The sequence below is a fragment of the Orbicella franksi genome, chromosome 12, assembly GCF_964199315.1.
Source record: "Orbicella franksi chromosome 12, jaOrbFran1.1, whole genome shotgun sequence".
In the NCBI taxonomy this organism is placed as follows: Eukaryota; Metazoa; Cnidaria; class Anthozoa; order Scleractinia; family Merulinidae; genus Orbicella; species Orbicella franksi.
This window is the reverse complement of record NC_138156.1, coordinates 17,349,304-17,376,527: the sequence shown is the minus strand read 5'-3', so window position 1 is coordinate 17,376,527 and position 27,224 is coordinate 17,349,304. Positions and strand designations below refer to the sequence as shown.

Sequence of the window (27,224 nt, the reverse complement as noted above, 5' to 3'; positions counted from 1 at the left end):
ATTAGATCAGTTGGTAATGAATTGCAATAGTCCTGCGAAGGTCATGGGTTCGATTCTTTTTGAAGCCCTGAAAAATTTTTTAGGCTTCTTTACAATTGTATGTAACATGAAGTAGTAAGAAGCAACTAGGAGTATTACTACTCCCCCCCCCCCCCCCCCCCCGCTGGATGGGACGCCAGTTCATTGCATTCTGTCTCGTTATACATAACAGTGCGCCACCACAAATGTTTGTCGAAGGTAAAGTCTGCATACGAGCCAAGTGGCTCACCACGCCCGCACTTTTCTCCGATTTCAGTAGCATGAAGCGACTACATGTAGGAGTATTTCTACCCCCACCCCACCCACTGAATAGAATGCTAGTCCATCGTAGGGTTACCCCAGCATTAAATTCACCGGTACCCATTTACACCCATGGATGATGAGAGCACACATCGCAATCATTCCGGCTAGCGCTCGGCACGGACTTAGTTTAAAAACAGAGACTAACCTGTTGCCCATTACGCCAATGCGCTTTCAAACTTGGGCATAGAAGGCAAGCTACACGTATCTATTGAGTTTATGTAAGCATTTGGTTCGTTTTCCTATTCTGAGTGGAAGGACGAAAAGCAGGTAACACCCGTCCTAAAATTACAGATTAAAGCGTGACAGACGGAAGGAAAACGTCTCTTACCTGAGAAATCTGAGTACAAATCTGCGCGATTTTGGGCAGTGGAAGGTTATCCTTTCTCACATGTATGTGTGTGTAAAGAGAAAATCCACGGCACATACTACAAAGACACAAATAAGATGTTCTTGTCAACATAATGAGATAACAAGGAAACCCTACATGCAATGGAGAACCACTCCGTCCCCTGTTGCCTGTCCCCTTCCCAAAATCAACGTATAAGCCACTGATGAAGACCTGAACTATTACACTGATCGCTTACTATTGTTCAAGCTTTACTTTATATTACTGGTGGAGGATATAAGCCCGTAACTAACATGAATTTTACGGCTTCAACGAACCAATCAAGGAAAACGAAAGCTACAACACAGTTAAAGCATTTCCCTAATAATATCATGGGTGAAAAATTACGCGCGAAATTTCAGCTACAATTTATATTTTCACATGTAAAATTACGAAATAATTATAGCCATGACAACGTTTGGGCGAAATTTCTCGATACAATAAACAAGTCCGAAAACCCAGGATTGTACGCATAATTAATTTGTCAACCACGATATTAAACGGCAATCAAATGGTCTGAAAGGCGAGGGAAATTTATTAGAATTTTGACAAAACGCAGTGAAATAATTTCGTAATTTCACACGTCACCATTTTATCATCCTTGATTACCCTAATCTTGCGTGAAAGAAGTAGAAAAGGGTCTTATCTTTATTATTGCATATTAATATTAAAAATGAATAGTTTGATTCTATGAAACTGGATTACACATTTCCACTCTCTTGTGTGTTTTTGTCGCAATGATACTCAGCCTGACCCTGTCAGCCCACCCATTTTTCTCATAGCTTTTCCCCTATCCTAAAACCCTCGTTGTTTCCTGTCTGCGAATTAGCAGGTATGACACAGTGAGGCTTACATGAAGGCTATGGCCTACCTGGTTATGATAGCGAGTTTTGGCGGATCCATGCACGCGCCCATGAATAGCACGACGTTTTCATGGCGAGTCTTTCGAAATGTCCCAACTTGGAACTTGAAGGCGTTGAGCTGTTCTTCTGTTGGATTCTCAATCTCGATCATCTTGACTGCCACTTCGCCGTGCCAGTGGCCCCTACAAAATACAGCGATTGACATGATTACTCCCCGGAAAGTGCACACACTATTTTCATACGTTTTAATCATGAATTATAACGCATCACGAAAGGTACATGTACATTTATCACGTAACGTAACGCGTCAGACATCATCTACCATATCACACAACGGAAAACAAACATCTTCGAGCGAGTGATTCTCATGTTGTAATGCCTTGAAAGTGTATATTGTTTCACTATTACCATAATTTTACATAATGTAGGACAAAAGGTGGTATTTCTTCACAATGTACAGTGTAGTTCGGCAGACCATTTGCCGGCCGTAGTTAGACATCCGGCATAGTTATGGTTCGTTTGGAACATTTATTTTTTTTCTTCCACGTTAGTTCTTTTAGCTAATTACAAGTTTTGTAACTCGACCCATTAGCTGTTTAAGCTACAATCCCGGCCAAAAGTAGTTGGGACACTTGAGCTGTATCACGTATCCCCCTTCCCCCCTAATCAATGTTGGAAAATATCGCGTTTTCTCCAACAAAAAAGGGAAAAATCACCTGATTATCAACATTGAAAGTGGGGGGAGGGGAGAACTTGCTTCGTGTCCCAAGTCTTTTGTCTGGGATTGTCTGAAAGAAGAATTTAAAGAATGTCACACCACTCGCTCTAACAAAGCTTGGAGAAGAGGGGAGTTGTAACGTCTCGCGGGTACAGCTAACGAGCGCTACTAAAAAGAAACAACATACAATGACAAGTTTTACCTGGTCGGGCACTAAGAAACGTAAAGTCATCTTTCTAAATGACCTTCTACGGTAGGTGATTGGTAAGTCCGTGGCATGACCTTCTGCTGCCTCTTGAGGGGCAAACGGCCCACTTGCTTGCCCGTGAAATGCAACTTTGCACAAGATGTTGTGTTTAAAAAGGATGTTTCTATTTCCTGCACTGAAAAATACGACCTTGTCTACGTCTTTTAGAGGGGTGGTTGATTGGCGCGAAACAGAAATGATGCAAATTCGGTTGAAACAGTAGGTGCCGGGCAAGTGGATATTTTCGCCCGTGTCCTCGCCGTTTCGCGGAGTTAATCTGTGGGCAGCAATAAAGCGGTGCTGCTACCTAAACGCGGTTAAATTATGCATGTCTTTCTTCGTTTTCCCCTCTAATACCGGAAAGCGTATAAAGCGAGGTGTGTTTTCGGCTTCAGAAGTGCCACCGGGTTAACCGCCGCGATTAACCCTTACGGTTAACCATTCTGGTAACACTTTTTGGTTCCAAACTGCTACGTGTCATTCGAATTATACCTTTTTCCGCTTTATAGGAATTACGAAAAACCATTTAACATTGTCTGGGATCAAGAACTAGCAACAGAGAGCTTTCCGAGAAGGTTTATATGGTTAATCGTTCAATTGAAATAAAAAGGGTAGTTACGTAGTTAACTTATTGTCTGCGGCAAACGGTTAACCGTATTTCAAGTGTCAAACTCGATATTTTGCCACCAAATTGCTTCCATCCTGCATTTCAAATAATGTGAAGTGAGAAATTTTTGAACCTTCTGCCAATTGGGAAGAACAGGGAAGGCTAGGTTGCAAAACGCTGACTTTCAAATGGTTAACCGTTGTGGTTAACCGTTGTGGTTATTCGTGCGCGTTCATAAAACACATGGAACCCGGAAGCTGTCGTGTCGCGTGTAATGGTGATATATATGATTACTCTACACCGATAAGCATTTCATTGGGTTTAAGCCAATTTATTTAACACTATTCCGTTAAACAACACAAAGATCTGCTACTTTGCGAATTGATAATCCTGGAAAATGTCTTAAGTAATAGACACGAGCTCTAACCTTCCCTTAAATGCCATTTTGCTTGAAGCAAGTCCCAAATTTCGTTCTGCTACAGGCGGTTACGGGTTATGTTCCACGAATATCTGCACCGAACCTTAATCTAGATTAACGTAAAAAAGTTCTGTCCAATTTCCAGAAACAAAGTGTACGTCATTAAGCCGAAATCAAATTCTAAAATATCGTGACGCCATGACGATCGCTGGCGTTACCTTTATTGGAAAATTCCTCGGATATCTCTTTCAGACAATCCCGGCCAAAAGTAGTTGGGACACTTGAGCTGTATCACGTATCCCCCTTCCCCCCTAATCAATGTTGGAAAATATCGCGTTTTCTCCAACAAAAAAGGGAAAAATCACCTGATTATCAACATTGAAAGTGGGGGGAGGGGAGAACTTGCTTCGTGTCCCAAGTCTTTTGTCTGGGATTGTCTGAAAGAAGAATTTAAAGAATGTCATACCACTCGCTCTAACAAAGCTTGGAGAAGAGGGGAGTTGTAACGTCTCGCGGGTACAGCTAACGAGCGCTACTAAAAAGAAACAACATACAATGACAAGTTTTACCTGGTCGGGCACTAAGAAACGTAAAGTCATCTTTCTAAATGACCTTCTACGGTAGGTGATTGGTAAGTCCGTGGCATGACCTTCTGCTGCCTCTTGAGGGGCAAACGGCCCACTTGCTTGCCCGTGAAATGCAACTTTGCACAAGATGTTGTGTTTAAAAAGGATGTTTCTATTTCCTGCACTGAAAAATACGACCTTGTCTACGTCTTTTAGAGGGGTGGTTGATTGGCGCGAAACAGAAATGATGCAAATTCGGTTGAAACAGTAGGTGCCGGGCAAGTGGATATTTTCGCCCGTGTCCTCGCCGTTTCGCGGAGTTAATCTGTGGGCAGCAATAAAGCGGTGCTGCTACCTAAACGCGGTTAAATTATGCATGTCTTTCTTCGTTTTCCCCTCTAATACCGGAAAGCGTATAAAGCGAGGTGTGTTTTCGGCTTCAGAAGTGCCACCGGGTTAACCGCCGCGATTAACCCTTACGGTTAACCATTCTGGTAACACTTTTTGGTTCCAAACTGCTACGTGTCATTCGAATTATACCTTTTTCCGCTTTATAGGAATTACGAAAAACCATTTAACATTGTCTGGGATCAAGAACTAGCAACAGAGAGCTTTCCGAGAAGGTTTATATGGTTAATCGTTCAATTGAAATAAAAAGGGTAGTTACGTAGTTAACTTATTGTCTGCGGCAAACGGTTAACCGTATTTCAAGTGTCAAACTCGACTATTTTGCCACCAAATTGCTTCCATCCTGCATTTCAAATAATGTGAAGTGAGAAATTTTTGAACCTTCTGCCAATTGGGAAGAACAGGGAAGGCTAGGTTGCAAAACGCTGACTTTCAAATGGTTAACCGTTGTGGTTAACCGTTGTGGTTATTCGTGCGCGTTCATAAAACACATGGAACCCGGAAGCTGTCGTGTCGCGTGTAATGGTGATATATATGATTACTCTACACCGATAAGCATTTCATTGGGTTTAAGCCAATTTATTTAACACTATTCCGTTAAACAACACAAAGATCTGCTACTTTGCGAATTGATAATCCTGGAAAATGTCTTAAGTAATAGACACGAGCTCTAACCTTCCCTTAAATGCCATTTTGCTTGAAGCAAGTCCCAAATTTCGTTCTGCTACAGGCGGTTACGGGTTATGTTCCACGAATATCTGCACCGAACCTTAATCTAGATTAACGTAAAAAAGTTCTGTCCAATTTCCAGAAACAAAGTGTACGTCATTAAGCCGAAATCAAATTCTAAAATATCGTGACGCCATGACGATCGCTGGCGTTACCTTTATTGGAAAATTCCTCGGATATCTCTTTCAGACAATCCCGGCCAAAAGTAGTTGGAACACTTGAGCTGTATCACGTATCCCCCTTCCCCCCGAATCAATGTTGGAAAATATCGCGTTTTCTCCAACAAAAAAGGGAAAAATCACCTGATTATCAACATTGAAAGTGGGGGGAGGGGAGAACTTGCTCCGTGTCCCAAGTCTTTTGTCTGGGATTGTAGGTGCTTAGCAAGCCTCAATTGTTTCGAGAATAAAATAATATAGCATCTACAGCTGTACATAACTACATTTGTATCTACAGTATCTTAAAGAGAATTTTTACACAATCATATAATCAAAGCCATTTCAGCTCACTACATGGACATCATAGACTTACCTGTAAACTTTTCCAAATCTGCCACTGCCTAGAGGACTCCATGCGATCGCCAACTCTTCAAATGGTATCACCCACTCAGACATCAAGCTGCCTCTTTGCTGAAGAAGAAGCAACAAATAATTCTTTCCTTTTCCCTTGCAAGCTTTGAATCGTGTACTGCATGCAGACCTACATCAAGCGCTTACAACAAGGATAGAGGGAAGTAGAAAGTAATGAAGGAGACATCAGGGAGGACAGTGAAGGGGAGTTTTTAACGAAGTATTTAGACCAAGCATGTCATATACAGATTGGTCTGAATATAGATACAAAAAGCAATTTATAGTAATTGTTTTATACAAAAGAGGACATAATAGAAATACAAGAAAATAAGAACTGACAAGCAAGCATTCAAATGGGATTTTGTTTAGAATAACGAATCATCAATCAATCAATTAATCTCTGTCCAACGTTTTTTTCTTTTTTTTTTTTTTCTTTTTTTGTTCATTTTGATTGCACTTGTGTTTACGCTTTAAATCCCTAGTATTAGCATTTAGTTTCATTTCCACTTTATAAGCAAAAGTTAAAAAAAGACGTACGTCATCTGTAAATAAAGTTAGTCTACATTTAACCATTTTTATCTGTTTTATCTAGCCTTCAAGTTAGAACAATACCTGAATGTATGACGAGCATGGGCAATGGTGTTTAATGAAATTTTCCCTTTTCAAATGACAGTAAATAATTATCACCACAATAGTTTTACCATATTTTATTAGATGCAAGGCACCATAATTTTAAAAGTTTCAAAACTGTTCAAGGTATATATTCACTCACATGTAAGTCCCAAAGCATGTACGCTTTTCCAACCTTTCATTAAAAAGGCACACAAATTCTCAATTAGTTCAACAAGTTTATCCGAATGAATAAATCTAACGGTTTTCACCACGCGGTGACTCTGTGAATTACTATGTGTAAATGCTATTAAGTTGTTAGGTTCAGTGTGCAAAAGTTAATGTTGACATTATTAACGTTATGGATTTAGAAATCACTGTGCATGTATTAATTCAATTTTAATAATTACGATTTATGGACGTTAGCCTGCGTTTAGCTTATAAGTGCTGCAGGTAGTTAAATGGAAGGAAGAGTCAACAAACACGACAAATGGGAACAAGAACAAAGTACAGAGTAACATATCTGAAAAGTACACAAAGAAAAATATGTGTAGTTAATTTCCCAACAATGACAAAAATTAATTACATAACAGGCACATGTCTGTATAAAAACAAAATGTCAATCCTGACTGGTACATAGAAGCTACATGAACGATGACGCTTTTACTGTACACGTATATAATTATGTACAAGCACTTGCAAATTTACATTTTAACATTGTTCAAGTACAGTCAAAGCTCTATTAAGCAGACACTCTCTGGTCAAAACCCTCCCTGGTATCTGGTTCATAGCAAAGGTTTACATACATAATTATTATTAGTGTCTTTTAATAATGGTGTCTGACTAATTGGAAGCCCAGTTAAGCGAGGTTTCACTGTACAACTTGACCCTGGTTTGTAAGTGGTAATTCATTAGACTTAATGTTGTCAGAGTGGGAAATCCCTTTACTCACAACAATTATGCAATCAAAAATTCAGTGTTTCAAAATTTTAGAACAAACTTTATGTCAAACAATAACAAGTAAAAGTAACCTTGACCATTCTCCTGCCCCATGTTTTGCTCTCAGGGTCTACATCAGAGATTTGACTGTCTAGAGACTCAATACTTGGAACATCCTCTCCTGACAATGTCTGTAAAGTAACACATCAAAATATTTAAATTCAATTCCATCAACTTAAGTCTTAATTTTTAAGTCAGCAATAAATTAATTAAGGGGCTGCGGCATACTTTAAGCAAAGCCAGTGTGTAGTTGGATGCGTCACGAGATCCTAGATGTATATACTGGATGTACTGTACCTCCAGTATTATCAACTGTCTGTGACACAGGCTACATAAGCAGTGAGACTCAAAATATAATAGTAAATCTCTTATTAAGTGATTGCCATTCATTTCTAAGAACTATTTGAGAACTTCCTTCCCAGAGGGGTGGGGGTAATTCATGCATGGGATCATCCTATCCAGGAAATGCATACACCACTAGGGTACACTTTTCAAAAGTGTTTTAACAGATCTTTAACAGCACGACAAGAGCATTTGAAGAAGAAACACTTTAATGCTTAAGAGATCCTAACCGTCACGTTACACGATACAACTGACTAAGGACACATAAATTACGACATACTTATTCATGCTCTTATTCACTCGTGCACATTCTTGTACATGCATTCTTGTACACTCACACATAAATTAGCACATTATCACAAAAAGCTCATTCAGAGAAGCTGGATTACATGTTATACATGTACCAGTGGCCGATCTAGGGGGACCCTGGTAAAAAAAAAAAGCAGAGGGAAGAAAAGCCGGCAGGGCAAACAACCACCCCCCCCCCCCCCCTCCTCTTAGCTCAAGGTCTGTATCCACCACCGTGTACATGTAACTTATAACTCACTGAATCATTGCTTGTTGTAGTGTTGCTGCTTTGCCGTGATTTCACACTTTCTGTCCTCACCAATGTGCTGGTTGAGTCAATCATTTCATCACTGATTAGAAATAAATCAACACATATAAATATATACATTGTATATGTACATCAATGTTTCTTAAGAGAGCAGTATAATGAAGTTTCATCAGCTCCTTTACTGCTTAGACCATTACAAGAGTGAACATACTTAGTTATGCAACAGTTTTGAGCTGTACACTATATGTCAAGGAGTATCCAAGGCAAGTGTGTATACCAAGAAAATACAAGCAGAATATTCCATGGTATACCATAAAAAATAATTTTTTTAAACCATGCCATAGAAAATACAGTGGACACATAATCAATCTAGCACACAATGCGAAGGTTGGCTGTAATACTGCTGAGTATACTATAATACAACAGCTTTCCTGTATTCTTATTGGCTGTATTTTCTATGGCATGCTATAAATGTAGATAGGTATGGCAAGCAAACATTTGTGTGAACTAACAAAACATTAATTATGTAAGCCATATTATCAAAATGTGAACCTACAGTATACATATAAACATCATTTGATGTGTAAAGTCTGCATTTAAGTAAAGTCAACTTACAATACATGTCCATGTTCTAAATAAACAAGTAATGGTAAAGGATAAGGGCAAACTACATGTCTTTTTTAAATGTACCTCTGCAAGGAAGATGTCATACTTGATACATCTAAAAGGAACATCCAAATAATTGCAATTATTAGTTATAAATAATGAATACGCTGCAGTACACATGTACATGTTACATGTAGTGCTGAAATTTGATCAATGCAAATAGCAATGTAACATTTATTTATGCTTCAACATTTCAAAGAAACTGTACTATCAAAACAACCATTTCAAAAAATAATGCAGACATGATGATAGCTGCGAATGCTGCCATAACACTACTGGAAAAATGAGAGCAGTCGTATGTGGGTTGGCCCTTTATGTTCAGTGGACGTAAATAATATTATTTGTACATCATTTTCAGTTGTCTTTAGAAAGTTCTGTTTTTGCTTTTCATGTGTTGAGCTGTATTTGAGCCATTCTTCAAAACTAAATGTACATACAATGTACATAATTATACAAGTACAGTTAGCAACATTCACCCTACCCCAACCCCTACCCATCAACCCCTTCAGCTTCTAGGTTTACTCATTTCCTTTATTTATATTTCTTACGATAAAATTTGCATATTACACATACATGGCACACTGTATATAGTCATTCAGACAGACTCTGCAGGAGCTAAATAAAATGCTTTAGAATATAATGTGTTAGAATACAAAGTTAGAACAGAATGGCTGACTGACCTTTGAAAGAAAAATGTGATTCTGGAAACTGATCAAGCTCTTCTTGTGCCGAAAGGCTGACGCTGGCTGAATTTGCTGGAAGAGGCGATGATGGCGGTGATGATGTAGATGATGATGTAGAGCATGAGTCTCCACTTGTTCCACTTGCCCCACTTGTTCCTTTGATAAACTGAGAAGGAATCTCATTGCGAATGCCCGCAGACCATGATTTGTGGTCAACTGTATTCAAATCACCATGGCTACGATTGGCATTCAACCTGCCATGTTCGTGCATAGATCTCTCAACTTGAAGGGCAATGCTGGATGGCTCTGAGTTTGTTCTCTTTACACGAGGACGTATCATAGGCAAAGAGCTATAATTCATGGCTGCAAAAGAAGACAATAAATTTTGTTAGCTGTTATGAAGATTTTTGTTTTTCAAAAGGTTTAGGACCAAGGTTCAGTCCAGTTAAAACTGTGTTCTTGTGGTGCAAAATTAAATAAGTTGTTCCATAACCCATGCATACCATGTACCGGGGAAAATTACGTGTATTTGGTTTCATCTAAACACTTGTCTGTGATGACTTACACAGTAGAATGCTAACAACACTCCTTGAGAAGTCCTGTATTACAAAGACTACATACATGAACACCATCTCATTTTATTGTGATCAAAGTAGAATTGCACTCACAGCTGAATGTATTCCAACTGTCTCAGTTTAATCAAGAATCTCCTGCATTACATGTACCTCTTACGGTGTTCACTCCAACCGGATTTCTATCAAAATAATTCTCCCAATTCAGGGTGGAAATAATACCAGACAAAAATAAATTCACACCCATAAGTGTTTTATTTACAGCAATGAATGGAAAGCCACTTTAGCTGCCTTGCTTCTGCACTCACCTCTCCGAAGCTGAGCAGTAAAAAAGTCTCCACACCCCTTTGGCAGCCCACATGCAGGAGGAGCCAACTTAGCACATTTCTTGTGAAATTTAAGCCTATCAAGCAAAACACAAAAGAGAAGCAAGCAAAATTAAACTGGTGATTCACCTCTGATGGGCTGTTGCTGTTTGCAAATTAATTTATTTTGTCTAATAAGCAATGACAAAAACAGCAAATCGAAAAAAAGGAACTCATTAAAATTTACAAGGAAAACACTTGCATGAACTTACTTGCATTCTTTGCACTTTTTGCCAACCAAAAGGAGTTTATGGCAATAATCACACGCCAAGCTAACCATAAATGTCTTCTGAGAAAACCTGAAATAAAAAATGTAGCAATTAAACACAAGAAAGAAACAATCACTTGCTGTCATTGGGTTAGAACAAATTCTTGAACCTTTGTACTAATAACCAGACATACAGTATACATATAAAGTGTGTATTTGATAGCAGATATAATTTATGTACAGTTACATGACTGTATGCATCAGAACACTTGTAAAGTTTGTAAAGATAAAAACAAATGACAAATCGGACCATACCTGTGTTTTATTGTATGCCCCATACCATAGTGAGTAACAAACCTAGATGGAGAACCTATTGTATGGGAACCTAGAACAGAGCAAACAGAGTAAACAAAACGAAAATTCATTCGAATACAAGTAATAAAGCAGGCAACATTTTCAAAAGGAAGTCAGCATTGCAAGTGAAAAATACACAATGCACAGGACCTACAATCATGGACAAAAGCAGTTGAGACACTCCCCCAAAAAGACCTGTTTTGTTGAACGCGTGAGTTTTTCAATCTCCAATTTTCACATTTCCACCCCCTCTCCCCTTTTCAATGTTGTAACCACACGACAGTGTCCACGGAGCGTATTTCAACATTGAAAAGGGGGAGAGGGGTTTGGCTATCAACAAAAAGACGTTTTTTGAAATTACGGAAGGACACCGATAGAAAGCATTTGTTTTTCTCAAATGTGTCAACACTTTTGTTGATGATTGTAACCTACAGTGTACTTGCACAGTGTAGTTATTGACAGAAAAAAACTTAACTCAACCAGCTTTTAACTGTTGATGAAATGCTGACCAGTCAAATTGTCCACAACACACAGTACATGTATGACATAATTTCCCAAGCAATTTTGCCAATTGTATTCTCAAGACACTGTACTGTAAGTAAGAATAATATATCTTTCCAAAGATCTTGTTTCATACATGAAGACACTGGTCAGGTACAAATAATACTTCAGTTCTGGAGCCAGATGAGGTTCAAAGCACTGAGTATGGCAGACATTCCACTGCACTATTAGTTAAGACAACCACTACCTTGTCCATATAGATGTTCATCATGTACACCGTATAACAGGAAAGTCTATTACAACAGGAGACTGACTTACTTGCAGTATGATCTGACTCAGAATCAGACTGGGAATGAAGTGAGATGTCACCACTTGTGCTTTTTGGAATCTCTATGGTGAGAGGTGTAACTGGTTCCAGCTTTCCTCCACGCTTTTTCCCAACAGTTAAATTTGGATTTTCACTGTGGATAAATATTCTGTTCCCTGTGCAAAAAAATAAAATAGAAACATTAGGTATGGATCTCTTGGACCCCCATGTTACGGCAAAAGACGAACCATAAATAAAAATAAAATGTTCAAAGGCGCATCAGTAAGTCACCAATAAATCAGTTTTGCTGGCATTATTAATTTACGACAAGGTGTAGTACAATGCAAGTCAACCACTATATTATGGTACCCAGCAAATGTAAGTTGACGATACTCAAAACTTGGGAGAATCAAGAATTGAGTATCAAGTTGAGTATTCAGTCTCTATGCACTCAAAGCACGACTCGATTCTCCATCCTTGATTCTAGCAAAATTCAGTGAACCCAAACAATCATTATTATTTGTTGATTCAGGTTTCAAGTTTTAATTCCTTGATCTGCCCCTGCACTTTAACCTGGTTTTACTGTAGCACTTCCCCTGAGTTGCAGCCCATTTGCACAATATTATTAGTAGTCTATCAAAGAATCACTGATTGGGAGAGAAGTGGTCAACAAGTTAATTTTTTCTCTCAATCGCATAAGACTCGACTAAATTCTCCAGACTCGATTTGCAGTGCTTGATACTCAACAGAATCGAGTACTGAGTATCAAGGACTTCCCTCATTGCCAACTATCATTGAACAGAAACTTTAAGCTTGCAGTCTTATTACCAAATAGTGGTCCTTCCTACACTGTAGATACTGTACCTAAATTTGCATCATCAGAGACACTTCTCTTCATGAAGTAAGGTGGCTGAGGATTGTGCTTGGGACTGAGGCCACCATCAGTGTCACTGGTAGACAATGTCGACAGCCTGGAGCTTTCTGTGCCTGCATCTGAGCTTGGGGATGATAACGGTGCATCACTGTCCAAGGTGACTGATGAGCATGATGACCGCTTTGAAGGACTGATGGAAAGGCTGGTGCTCTTTTCTCGTGTTTTGCCAGTGTCCCAAGAATCCCAGTAAATATCTGATGTGCTGTCTTTATGGCCCTGTTTCTGACGTTCTTTGACAGGACAAACAAACATGTTGATAATGATTTGACTTTCATGAAAATTTGTAGCAACCTCCAAACAATCAACCACAAAATCATTATTATATGACTGTATAATACAAATTAACATTTTATAATGCGTTCTTTTTTAATTTCATATATACATGACGTAATTTATTTCCTCAAATAATAGCTGGATGTGTTTACAACTTGTATTATTACATGTATTATTATCTTTTAAATTATGTTTTTGCATCTACATGTAAAGGGAGAGATAACTTAAGGATTTGCTCATTTTATCGCATTGTTTGACAGAACCCTTGGGTATTACGTGATATTTCTGTTTCACATCTTTAATTTATAATCCGCTACAACACTGACAGTGCTCCTCTAGTATCACAGTGTACATGTATTTCCACAGTACCACATAAATTGTAATTAGCTAATTATTCATAACAAGCATTTCTTTGTTTTGTAAGTACTATAAACTGTTCTTTATAATAGCCACATAATATATTATAAAATCATGTAATAAACATCATTGAACCACTTTTGGATACTTACATGTAAAGCAACCAAAACATGTTTTCTAAACTCTAACAATGTGTCATTGTTCAGAATAGAATGTAACTGAAAGGTTTAATATATTTTCTACTGCTGTGATTTTTTATTCTTTACTTTAATCTTTAAAGTTTAACAAGTTACTCCTAAAACAGCACTTGTCACAGTAAAAAATTGTCCTAGGAGAATAAGATAAATAAAAAATCAAACATTATATAATAATTATTATGTACATGTGCAAACTAATACAATAATTTAAAAGAGGAAATGCATATCAAAAAACTAATTGTATAGTGTTCATCACAGCTACAATGTACATAATTAAAATTTGTCTGATCCAGGGTTCCAGGTGTAAATCTGGAATTCCAACGGGTCAATTTCCACTGCTCCCACCACGTCATTATATAAATTTTCTATTAATTTGTCAGGTCTCGTAGCTGACCTTGTGGGCTTTTTTGACCTGAGACCCACCACATATCTGGAACACTGCTGATTGACTAAAAAGTGGAATAAGAGAATTTTCCTGTTACAATAATACCTGTGTAGGCCTGAAGATGTTTCAGTGCAGCAATCAACCTTCTACTTTCTTCTTGTCCATCAGCATAGTTCTCAAGCATAGCTTTAACTTTCTCGTCAGATAAAGATAAGAGGCCTTCCACAGTACTACACTTCTCTTCCAAATTCTGTGAACGAAAAAATATATACATGTAGATGTAGACAATATTGTTTTTTGGTTGTGTATGTACTTTTTTACTCATTAGAGATATTTTGTAAATTCTAAGTTTAATGTCAACTTCCAGTATGGATGCAAAAAGCTTAATGCTACATGTACATGTATCTAAGTTCTCTCTGATTTTACTTTTGATGTTAGATGAAACAGCTTAGGTAAAGCTCAAGTCTGCATACAAGTGGCCCATCAGGCTGGCGCTTATCTCTGGTTACTGTAGCATGAGGCAACTAGGAGTATTTCTACTCCCCCCCTTGATGGGATACTAGTCCATCACAGGGTTACCCCCAGCATTAAGTTCGCTGGCACCCACTTATACACCTGGGTGGAGTGAGAGGCACTATGCGGGTTTAGTGTCTTGCCCAAGAACACAACGTAATGTCCCTGATCAGGGCTTGAACCCTGGGACTGCTTGATCCGGAGGCAAGCGCACCAACCATGAGGCCACCACAGCTTCACATGAAAACAACGCTAACAACTTAGTAGAAATCAAAGGAACTGTTGGACAAAATAATTTAAAGTGCCACAAGATGGTTGGTAAAGAATAACACTGGTTTTCATTTCATTGAGTAATGCACAGAAACAATGAGGTGCAGGGAGAATAATACTCTAGAATTAGCCAATCAGAGTGTGCGTTATATCAGCTACAAACACAAGCCATATAATAAATAAATACAGGGTTTTCAAAATAAACCAGCGCCCGATACAAGTCAAAAGCTACTTCAAGCATTTGCACCAGGTACTTTCTGTCACAAATCTTATTTCTCCTAAGTTTTGTTTCACCAATGATTACATGTATGTAATCATGATCTGATCTTTCCAAAGAAATAAATGAACAGGTGACTAAAATCAGACTATGCTGTCTTTAATACAGTGGCCACCAACAAAATCCCTTGTGTGTGTTAGAAACACACCAGAATACACCTGAACCCACACAGATTTTCAAATGTTTCAGGACAAGCAACCCATCTCCCACCCCATGCAAGTTCAAACTACCTAACACAAAATTTATTGTGTTAGAATTTGCATGAAAGTGTTGAAAATGAACTTACATTAATTTAAATTTTTGTAACTTCAGCGAGACCATAATGAGTAACAAGCAAACTAAGGCACTTGTTTTCCATTTTTGTTGTATATGCAGATAGTCATCATAAACACCCCAAATACTTACGAAGAGCATTTACAGTGCAGCTCAGATATAAGCAAACCAAAATATATGTGTAATTTGTGTCAGCCCAATACGCTTATACATGTATGCATATATGCACATACGCGTACAGTATATAGTATGTGTGCATATGCCTCATTAGTATGTATGAGCTAACGTATTGTTCCTTCTTTTCTTAACAGGTCATTGTTCTTTCAATGGCTTGACAGCTTCGCACAGAGCGAGAGAGAGTTTTCTTTATTTTGAATATGCGTATACAGCATACGTGCGTATGTAACCATGGACACTGCTTCAGTCACAATTTTTTTCTTTCTGGCTATGGCCCTGTTCAGTAGCCATACACAAGAAAGTGATTAGATATACTTCTAATCAAACCAGGGCTGTCATTAAGGGCCGTAACCTGTAGCATCTGTTACAGCTGAGTATGCTTGATTTTCCCTTGATGCTACAGGTGAAATTGGCTGTTGTTGATAGAATTCACCCATAACATAACAAATTTGCTACAGGTGTGAAGAATAAGGCTACAGGTGATTAAAAACTTAGTGACAACTCTGTAAACAATTTGTACGTGAAGGAAACTATAGTGTTAGAAAGTAAGCTTACATTTGAAGCTTCATCAGCCATACAAAAGAAACTGATTACATATATACAAACAAAAAGCCACATGGAAAATTTCCAGCGTGTTAACTGGAGCATGGCTGGATAGCGTATATGTAACAGGGATGCTATGTTATTCAACAAATTATGTTCAATTTACAGGCTTTGCCTGCATATCCTTAAAGGAAACAACAGCTACAGGTTCACTGTCTGTCAGATAGTACAGGTACAATAAAGTTTTAAACTTATCATTATATCAGCAATAAGTGAGATCTCAGTGAATTAAAATCATTGCGGCTATTTTTTCATATTCTTAGAAGATAATTTTTTATTATATAAATAAATCAAAAACAAACATGTACATTCACATTTACTAGTTAAATGCTGAGTTCTACATTATATTTTGAAAAAAAAAAAATTAAAATATCTGAACATGGATATATAATAATTATTAATAACCTACGACCAAAGCAAAATTAAATATTGAAATTGTAAAGAACACAAGAACAAAAGCTTTCCCTTTAAAAAGAAAGTAAGCAAAATTTAAATAATTAGTGATCTTGTTAACACCAAATTTATCCTACATGACAGAAGAGCATGGCAAACAGGAATTCATTCTATCAATAACAAATAATACATTCTGTTTATGTTTGGTTAAATTTATTGTCAAACTTACAAGTAATCTCACATACAAATAAAGAAAATCATATCTTTAACTCTATTTGGGGATAAATTACCTTGAGAAGCTAACAAATTTTCAGAATTTTTTTCAAAATCTCACAACAAAATATTATTTCCAGCTGACATGAATAAATATTTAAACTGATTGCCCAGTTAATTTGCCGCCCCGCTTTCAAACCATTATTTTCTTTCACATCAATCAACTTGACAAAACTCCTCATCCCATAGCTGGATTACATTGATGGTCAGGTGAGCATCATCTGCATGTATACAGTTTTGCCTGGTGCTGCCTTCTACAGGCAGCTCAGAACCACATAAAACTAGCTAAACTTGCATGTGATTGTCATGATTTTAAAAATCTTTGAATATGCAAAAATTCCTGGCTTACAGTTGTGTTCAACTGGGGGTGGAGTGGGGAGAATAGTGCATACCCTGTAGCTTTCAAATGTATTTAGTTAACATGCAACAAATTGGGGGAATTTCTTTTGTTGAAGTGGAATACATGAAATAGTGCACACATAAAATAATACACATGTACCTTGATTGCCTCCTCATTGATTCCCACGACTTGAAGCCACTGTTCCAGTTTAGGATAATAACGGAGTTTCTCGTTGTGGTTCCAATCTTCATTACACTTCTGCTTGGCAACTAATTGTCGTGAAAACAATTTTACCAGCTTTCCCTGACAAAAAAGAAACGTACACGATCGAATATTTTCCTGCAGGTAGCGGGGAGAAAAATACGTTTACTGGAATTGTAAAAGGGTTAAGGCTGCTACACTGGTCTCTACAGGTGTAAGTCGTTCACAGCTGATTTTATGCACGCTTGCATGTAAACTGAGACATGTAGCTGCACATCAAGAATTTTCAAATCCACTTAATCTTTTTATTGACAATAAAACTTTTATTTCCTTTTTCGTGTTAAGAGATAAATGTCTCGAACGAAGATTGAGTTGCTTGACAACAAACGAGATCGAATTTTGCAGCCGATATCATCCCTACAGTCTGTCTAATAGCAATCTTCGAGGACAAGATGCGAAACACGCGACCCAGTACGAGTAGAAATACTGTTCTCTCCAGATCTTTCCTAATCCCACACTGCAAACAGGTCATTTATCTTTACAAAATGAAGTAAAGCCGCTAATCAACAATTTGCTTAACCACCGCGAATAAACATTCAAGGTTTCGTGTCAAGATCTGCTTGCACTATAACGTAAACATCAATAAAAGAACGTCCGCAACTCACGTCGCAAACGAAATCGCACAGCAACATATGTCTGATAGCCTTTCCAACGGTGTTATGCAGATGATCGACGATTTTAAAATCACATACAATGCCATACACTCGAAAATAATAGTATATATTAATACTTTCGAAACTAGTTTACGTAGCTGTAGGCACCAATATAACTTATCCCAAACCGCTTCCCCCACGGCAAGTGACAAAATGTGATGTCAAAAGCCGTTAAATGAACCACTTCTAACAGCTCACAGTGCGCCTTAAATGTGTAGTTGAAGCAATAATATTTACCTCGAGGGTGCGAATTTCTTGCTGGATCAAGTCGCTGTTGGTGGAAAACTGTGTTCGGAGACTGTTCAAGCTGGAAGCGTTCATGTCTATCATACCCTGCACGAGTTGGATCTGCTCGAGTACCTTCGCCACTGCCACTCCATTCGACGACATTTTCACGGTTTTCAGCCTCTTGACAGCCCGCAGCTTATGTTTGCAGATAGGGAACAAATAGAACACGGAATATTAGCAGGTAGCACCTACGTCTGGTCGGAAAAAGAGCCATTTTCGCTTGTGGAAAATTAGTCCCGGCCACCCTCCATGATTCAGTCACCAAATTTTTACCATTACGCAGAGGAAGACACTGGGCTCTAGACACGTGATACTAAAAAAACTTGAGGGACGGGAGGGAGAGTTAATAAAGGTCAAGGACAATTTTGTAAATACCGGTCACGTAATGTCAAAAGTATTCACTCGTGATCTTGTTCAAGGATGTTTTTCGCTGAAAATAATGTTCCACTAAGATCTCTTGAAAAGACTTATGTGGTCTTCTGTACTAAAAAAAAAAATCAGAGTGAAGTCAAAAACATTTCTTTTTTGCCCCTAAAAAAAGTCAGAAAATGTTCAGTTCCTTGAGTCGTGAAATCAATCTCTCACTTTTTTATAAACTAAGATTGCTTTATTTTCTTTCTTTCTTTCTTTTTAGATTTCTATATTTTATGTTTGCTCGCTCTTTCGAGGATGTTTGAACGCGGGATAATTTCAATTCTTAGGACCTCTTAAGGCTCCTCATTTTGGGACTCTCTTAGTGGGACTAGTCTATATCCTCGATCCCAGCCTGTTCACTCTCTCCCACCACAATAACAGCAGAAGAAACATTAGCAATATAATCCTTTTTGTCGGTAATTATCTGAAATTAGAACTGAAGAAAAGTCCAGATCCTTCCCTGGTTTTATGAACATAACCTGTATTTCTTGTTTACCCAGTTTGTCTCAGCTGATTGCAATTTCCGTGGTTTTGCTGGAAGCTATCTTTAGATTTAAAGCGCTCAAAGTAAACAGATAAATTTAGAGTTATGGTTCTAAAAATAAATTATTGACATATTCAGGGTGATGTATTGTCCACACATACCCAGCCCTATTTTTAAACCCACCGTTTACGTAAATCCCTGAGTGACTAAGTTGCCAGGTGCCTATATTTCAGCGCCGAGGTTTTCTGTTTCAAAACGAATCGAAACTAGAATTAGCGAAGTGAAAACTAACCTGTCAGGTTATAACAAGAGCCACTTGGTTGTAATTAGCTGGGAGCAGTGAGAAAAGCGGGAACAGAACTGAAATAGGACCGAACTGAAAGTTTTGCGCGGGCTAGGTGAAAAGGCTTTCACCTTTCTGTGACACAATCGATGGTTTGTATTCCTTTAGCTGAACAAGCTTTAATACTTCATGTAAATGAGACAAGCCTTCGAAATGATGCCCGGAGAAAGCTGGCAACAACTTGTCGCAACGGCAACCAGTTAACAGAGATGACTTTCATATTATTAGTGGTGAAGGAATCAACCTGAATCAGAGTATATCGAAACTATATAAGGACAAGTATGGCTCAACTCCCCTTTTTTTGGCAGAAGACGCAAGAAAATTTCAAAATTAAAGTGATATGAAATATTAAATACTCTCAGCGCCTCACTAATCAAGAGCCGGCGTCAGTGTGCCAATATTTGTTGATATATTTAACTGCCGCACTAAACAACCTTTCGGTTATGCACTTATCACTAAGCGTCCAGATTAAACCACAAAACAACCGAAACAAAGAAACGGAAAAGGGACCTTGAACAATTTTAAAAAGGAGCGTTTCCTTTCGATCGTTTTGTTAATTTAGCAGTATACCGAAATACTTGGCGAAAAAATATTGTTAGTTGCTTTTTTATCTTATACTTTCCTCTTCATTATCGATGTTTGCGAAATTGTTTCTAGTACGCGTATCCGCGCAGGATAGGGTTATATATAAATTGAACAAAAAAAATGGAGTTTGTTGTGCTGATGATCGGTGGTTTATGAAATCACACCCGGAAATTACAACGGGACCGCAGCAATAAGTTAAAACTGCCCGATTTAAATATATTTTGAGAAAGACAGAACGCATCGCACTTTAGATGATTATCTGCAGTCGGAGAGGATCGGTTTTTTTAATTTCTTTTTCTTTTCTTTTTCTCTTCAAGTACCTTGCTGTGTAGTCGGTTTTAAGTTATTTGTACGTGCCCAGCTTGGCTCTCAATGATCTAAATGGTTGGCTCAATTCTTCCTAGTTAGAATAGCTATTGGTTTTTGTGGCGGTTTGTCATACCATGACAAATAATATACATTAACACTGGGCACCTGCTTTGCTCTAAGACTTCCGTTTGGTGATGTGTTGTCCTTGACAACTCCATCCAGTCCGCCATATCGATCAGCATTATCAGCTGGCCGTGAATTGTATAATGTAGTTTAAAATGAGCACCTTAGTTCATAATAACCCTTTTGTTTATTCTCTGACTAAAACTTGAGGTATTGCCTTTTAATCTTCACGATGTGAAAACTCGAACATTCGAAATCATACATTGGTGAATTTTCCAATCGTGAAATTTCCAGTTGATTTTTTCTGATACATATAATATTGTGCATTTTCCTGGCTATAAATTTGGTTACCAAATTAAGGTTTAATCCGAGGTTTTCAACACCGATCAATATCGGTCCGTTCTGTAAACACGAAAGAGCGATGGTCAATTTTCGTTGTCGTTCAGTTTGTGAAGTCTTCTGTTTTATTCCCGATCAAAGCTTTCACAGTTGCATTCTTTTTTCATCTAATAAAAGTTATGTTCCTGCCACAAGAAAACCGAGAAACTGCCGAGGACTGTACTACACCCAACTTGCAACAACACCGCCAGCCCAAGCTGAGTCCGCCAAATGTTTTTTCGTCGCGTGTGCACCATGCAGTAACAATGATACAAAACCGTTTGCTAATCCTTTCTTTACATGAAGAAATATATTATTTCAGAATCAACAGAGAACAAACGGTCGAAACCGAAACATAGACGTATCAAAACCTGAAGCAGCATACTCTGTCCGCAAAGTTCGACAATATTTCCGGCCCCATAATCGACAAGGAAAGTGATATTCGAAAAACTGTTTTTCTAATCCAGGCGGCATATATAAAAAGTGTATGCTACACAGAACCTAGCCAAACAATAAATGGTATGCTCTTTAGTTCTCCATGATTTGCATCGTGCCCTAACTATGATACCGCCTTTGGCATAATGGAAAATGGTAATGATATATTTACCTCAGAATTTGGGTAAGTCGCTCGTCGTTTCGAACCGTCAAGTCGATCTAAAATGCTGTCCATGCTTCGGTTTACGTTTTCCTTGGAACGAAGACGATACCTTCGTTGGCGACCAGGTACAAGTCTGTGGAACAAATTTAGAGCCTCCATCACTAACAACGGCGAATAACCATAGTCCTCACTGGCAGTCCTGTGTGTTTTCTTGAAATGCAGAGTTCGCATTCACCCGTGGTTTTCTTGCATTTCGGCTGCCATCTCTCGGTTGCGTTCTTGACTAATGAAATCCTCAAAATTGTTTTGTGAACACTAATTATTGAATAGAATTAACGAGCTGATTAATAATTGCGCAATGGGAGAACTTCAACCAACTCGACTGCTTTGCACAAGGCCGCTTAGTTTGTAACTGCAACCTCATAAATCTGCCTGCTTCGTGTAACTAAATTCATGTATAGCTCCTCGTTGACTTCAGAAGCGAAGAAGCGAAGTTAAACCGTGCCAATCGAACTGATTAAATGGCATTTCAAGTTCCCAGCAAGATTGCATGCCACTGCGAGCCGGGGGAGAGCCAATTTTCTATTCTCCTTGATATAACCTCGGTAATATCAACATAATTTGCAAATTACGCGAGTGCAAATTAATGTGCAGGGCGGAAGATGTTTGACTGACAGGAAGATGAAAACAGGTGTCCAGGATTGACTAAAACACCACAATAGTCCTTATGTCGCAGTCGAAAACACTAAATACAAGTTGAAAGTTCATTTCTTCTTTAAATAAAAGATTGGAATAACCTCACGTTTTTTTGGTGATCATGATGTAAAGTTCCGATAATAGCTTGATTTATGTCAATGATGGACTCCAATTATCAGATTAATTATCAAATTATTTTCAACCAGTTGCTAATTCAATAATTTGCACTACTGTGACGCCTTTGCAGCACAACACTCTTAGCAACCTTAAACTTATGACGCCATTTGGCTTATTTCGCCTGCCAAATGACGTCATAGCGTTTATTCATGTCACTCTCTGGATTTTTTAGCTGCTTTTGGTCTCTGTTTCAAAACGAGGTTTGATGCTTTTAATGCTTGCACGAGCAGCATGTCGCTCTTGAGGCACAGATTTGATTGCCTAGATTCTTCACTAAGATTTTCACCGCTTAGCGCTGGTTTCCTTCCCGAAAATATCACTTGTTGATACCTTCCTTGAACGGTTCAATCACATTTCCAGCGGGAAGTTTATGGGGAGATTTTTAGTGATGTCCTCCATAGCAAAACACATGTGTACCACTTCCGCCAGAATTTGACTTCTGCTTAAAATTCCCTTCGTTAGAATCGGTTAAGTAGGTGCTGTTAGCGAACAGTTTTGGTCGGATATCAACCGATGTTTAAGTTCAAGAAACAAAGGGCTATTGAATTAGTGAAAATGTTCCTCCAAATAACTAGCCAATCAAATCGTGCGTCTCCAGAGCCATCTTTTCTTCGTAACAAGGCCCCAGCGGCAAAGAGAGGCCTCCAGGTGAGACGGATCTGGGGATGAGAATGGATGTCTCTTCAGCATTGTAGGAACTCAATGTTGCACTCATGTTACGGGGACTGTTCAAGAAAATTGCAAAAGAAACACGTGATATATATTTAGCCAGGCTTACCCAACATAAGCGAGAAGTCTGATTTGAGTGTTGTAACGTTGGGGTTATGTTTTCTGTTTATATTGTTTGGCCTTCTGTTTTGAGTTTGAATAGTCTCAAACTACACAAAATATAAGCAGTTAAAAGCATTTTTATACAAGAAAAAATTATGCTACGGTTAACCTTGAATACGGCTGGCGCGCCTGAAATTTGAATTGACCGATCAGGATTCAGCAGGCGGCAAAAACTTTACTGTCCTGACGACACTGTAAGTTAACAGGAATAGCATTGAAATCAGGCAACTCAGTTCTCACTGGAGATGGCTTTGAATATTTACGAAAAGTGATTTACAATTCCGAAAACCATACTAGATTTTAAAAAGTGAAAATGTGAAACATTTTGTGTCTCGAAGCTTCCAATTTGGCGCCAAAAATGGGTCGCCGGCTTCCGGCATGGCAACTCGCTCGTAGTTCAGCGTCGATTGTCGCCAGATAGGGTAATAGTTATAATTTTGAACAAAATATCGTGTTCCTCTTCAAATTAAACCCCGGAATTCTCAAATTAACTATTAAAAGAGGCCAAAGCAACTTTAGCATTGCCTTTATTTTTGTTTGTTTCCAAGAAAAAGGCTATTATGGTGTCGTTGTTCGAGTCGTTTCGGTAGGACAGCTAAGGTTTAACTGCCGCTCGTACTGCGGGCGCAGCCACCGTATGCAAGCAACATTTTGGGATGCGTTAACTGGATTCCGCTGGAGTATGGCCGCCATGTTGCGCGACGTCGTCGTCGTCGCCGCCGCCGCCGTCGTCGTCGAGTCGTCTTGAGTGGGAGCCCATGAGCGATACCGCTAACCATTTTACCAGGTGGAAAAGCGTTTTTATGAGTATGGGGCTCCGCGGCCTAGCGTGGCTCCGCTATAACTTGTCTGCACACACTTTTAGAAGGAGTTGTCTAGTGCTCGATGCTTAATTATAAAACGAAATCCGACAAGAAATCGAGCAATTTCAGTTTTAAGTGGACAAAATCCTTCCACCAGAATAGTTTTATACAGTCCTTTTTGCATTTTCTAAAAGCTAAAGATATAAATAGTTGCCTGACATAACACCAAAAACAATTTCCTATGGGAACTCGAGGAAATAAATTTCAAAACTGTAGAGAAATTGTGCAAACACAGGCAAAATTTTATCATCATTTCGTCAGTATACTTTCAAGTGTTTCAAATGAACTTCAAAATTTGTTTTCGACATTTGGTGTTGTAAGAAATGATTTATTTTGAGAAGATATTTAAAGCAGTCGCACAGAGGTTTGCAATATATGGTGCAAATAATCTCGGTATAAAGTTTTTGTCCACTTGTTACTCGAATTTCTGGTGGATTCCCTCTTAAAACGTATCAATAGCCGAGCAGACTTCTCGTGATGAGTCGAATCACTTCCGGTGCGTTCAGTCAGACTTCCTGTAGCGTATTCTTGTTCTTCGGCTATTTCAATTTCAGAAGGAAAAGAAAACAAACAGCGGCCCGGTAGACAATACCTTCTGCTAAAACGACTTGTCAAAGCATGCGACTCGATTCACTTTGAGTTTATTGCACGTTAGTGACGTGGGCAGCACAGGTAGCTTCCGAAGCTACCTGTGCTGCACACGCGTTGTCACCATCCACGCAACACGCGTGGTAACGTTATCCGCGGAAACACTGGGTGCTAGATCTAAAAATAACTTGGGAGTCTTGAGAGAGTCACTAGCGTAAGAGTGCGGCTTATATGGGGGATTTCTGAACTCTCTTACCTTAACTGCTGTGAAAAACAGCATTTTAGAAAAACCGCGAACTTAATGGCTAAGAAAGTCTGCGGACTCCCGAAAAATAAACTTAAATAACGGCAGTGACAAAATTAACAAATAACAAATTAACAAGAAGAAGATAAAAGAAAGCAAGAGATTAAGATCCTATTCTCTTGAAGAAAGTGACCAGAGAAAATTTGGTTTTATCAACTGGGTTGATAATGTAAATTGGCCACCGTAAAGAGATTGGAAAGCTGAGGTTTCGAGCGTTAGCCCTTCGTCGGAGCGAATCGAGGAATTGTGGGTTGTGTGTGGTTTATATACAGAAAGATGGAGCTACGCTATTGATTGGTGCATGGTAACGTGAAAAACAACGGAATAAATTAGTTGAATGAAAAGCGTTCGTTGATACCATGAGGATTAAGAGTGCTCATTTGAAAAATATTTTTTTGTTCTAGAATTTTGCGGCTTTCCGTGCTTCCTTGATGTAGGGAAAGGCCGCAGACTGCCATATGTTTCTTAGAATGATTGGGCAGATTAAAGTGTCTCGCGACCGGTTTAGATGCGTTTTTGTCGTCTTTCTCTGCGACCGGAAGGTGTTCTCGGAATCGGTCGCCTTGTGGTCTCCCTGTTTCACCGATGTATAACTTTTTGTAAAGAGTGTAAGTTATGCAGTAGATGACATTTGCTGAGGTACAGGTGAAATGATCAGTGATCTTGATGGATCGCTTGGGTCCCGATATTTTCTCAACGTTGCGAATGAAAGGACATGTTTTGCATCGTGCGCGTGCGCACTTAAAAGTTCCGGGTTGAACACTTTGGAATGCACTTCTGACTAAAAAGTTACCTATGTTTTTGTCGCGTTTGATCGGGATCATTTTGAAGTAATTTAAAGGTTTTTAGAATGATGGATTTTACTGCGTGGTTGTGAGGGGGAAATGCGAGGGTGAATGAAATTCTATCATTATTTTCCTTCTGTGACGTTTGTAGTGCTGACTGTCGATCAATTTGTTGGGCGCGATGATGACCCGCTTGAACAAAAGAAGCAGGATAGCCACGTTTGTCGAAGAAATCGCACATCTGAGGCTCTGATTTTAAGGAAAATCAGAGTCATGACTACGAAGACGACGAAGTCTAAGAAACAGAGAATAGGGAATGGAATTCTTGATATGTAATGGATGTGAAGATGAGTATAACAAATAACTCTGAGAATCTGTGGGTTTGTAGTGCACACTGGTGCATAAACCGTTGCCTTCGACAGAAACTTTGATATCCAGAAATGCCAAAGAAGTATCGAAAATTTCCCAGGTATATTTAACAGCAGGATGAAACGAATTGACGGCAGTTATAAATTGATTGAGGTCCTCTCTGGTTGAAGAGGTAGCGCCGATACAGTCGTCAATGTAGCGACGGTAGAGTTCAGGTTTGGGGCCGTTGTATTGATTGAAAAATTGGTGTTCAATGTCGCCCACGAAAAGACTGGCGTAGCTGGGTCCCATTTTGGTACCCATGGCCACGCCATTGATTTGTTTATGTAATAATTGTCCGCGAATGGAAAACAGTTGAGTGTAAACACTAGTTCAGCCAGGCGGAGTATTGTTTCCGAGCTTAGTTCCTTAACAGTGCGTAAATCAAAAAAATGTTTGTGGGCTAGAAGACCTTCGCCATTTCGGATGACGGTGTAAAGAGATGTAATATCCATAGTGAAAATAAGTTTGTATTCGCCCAGGAAATTAAAATTGCGAAAAATTTGAAGTGCGTGTTGACTGTCTTTAACGTATGACGGTAAAGATCTGACGATAGGTGCTATAATTTTGTCTAAATAGCTGGAAACGAGTTCGGCAGGGTAACTACAAGCGGAGACGATAGGTCGACCTGGGTTGTTAAGTTTGTGAATTTTAGGTAAAAAGGAAAGACACGAAGTTCTAGGAGTAAAGTTCGACGTTAGTGCGTGAAGAAGAGTCCAAAAGCAAGAGAGGGAACAACGTGTTGCTAAACACAGCAAAAGGCTCTAGATCTTGTTGCTAATGAAGAGGGAACGTTAGATAAAAATTTTCACGTTATTATTGTAAGATGTGTTTGTATGTAGATTCATTGATATCAG

The 27,224-nt window shown here is 38.7% G+C and overlaps 1 protein-coding gene across 2 annotated transcripts in view; it reads right to left on the bottom strand.

Annotated features, from left to right (window-relative positions):
- LOC145464501 (kinase suppressor of Ras 1-like) overlaps positions 1–22,461 on the bottom strand; it is a 28,433-nt gene extending 5,972 nt beyond the window's left edge. The window contains exons 1-17 of one of the 2 annotated variants that reach the window (XM_081448414.1): positions 21,725–22,461; positions 18,431–18,616; positions 17,439–17,582; positions 14,266–14,410; positions 12,879–13,178; positions 12,026–12,190; positions 11,168–11,237; positions 10,857–10,943; positions 10,588–10,682; positions 9,705–10,070; positions 9,049–9,079; positions 8,350–8,440; positions 7,493–7,591; positions 6,625–6,657; positions 5,815–5,912; positions 1,599–1,772; positions 671–767 (exon numbers count right to left, since the gene is read on the bottom strand). In XM_081448414.1, the coding sequence (XP_081304540.1) occupies positions 671–767; positions 1,599–1,772; positions 5,815–5,912; positions 6,625–6,657; positions 7,493–7,591; positions 8,350–8,440; positions 9,049–9,079; positions 9,705–10,070; positions 10,588–10,682; positions 10,857–10,943; positions 11,168–11,237; positions 12,026–12,190; positions 12,879–13,178; positions 14,266–14,410; positions 17,439–17,582; positions 18,431–18,616; positions 21,725–21,946 (2,403 nt within the window). In that variant the 5' untranslated portion in view covers positions 21,947–22,461. The remainder of the gene's footprint in view (positions 1–670; positions 768–1,598; positions 1,773–5,814; positions 5,913–6,624; positions 6,658–7,492; positions 7,592–8,349; positions 8,441–9,048; positions 9,080–9,704; positions 10,071–10,587; positions 10,683–10,856; positions 10,944–11,167; positions 11,238–12,025; positions 12,191–12,878; positions 13,179–14,265; positions 14,411–17,438; positions 17,583–18,430; positions 18,617–21,724) is intronic. The other variant, XM_081448415.1, reaches the window with a different exon arrangement.
- Positions 22,462–27,224: the final 4,763 nt, after the last annotated feature.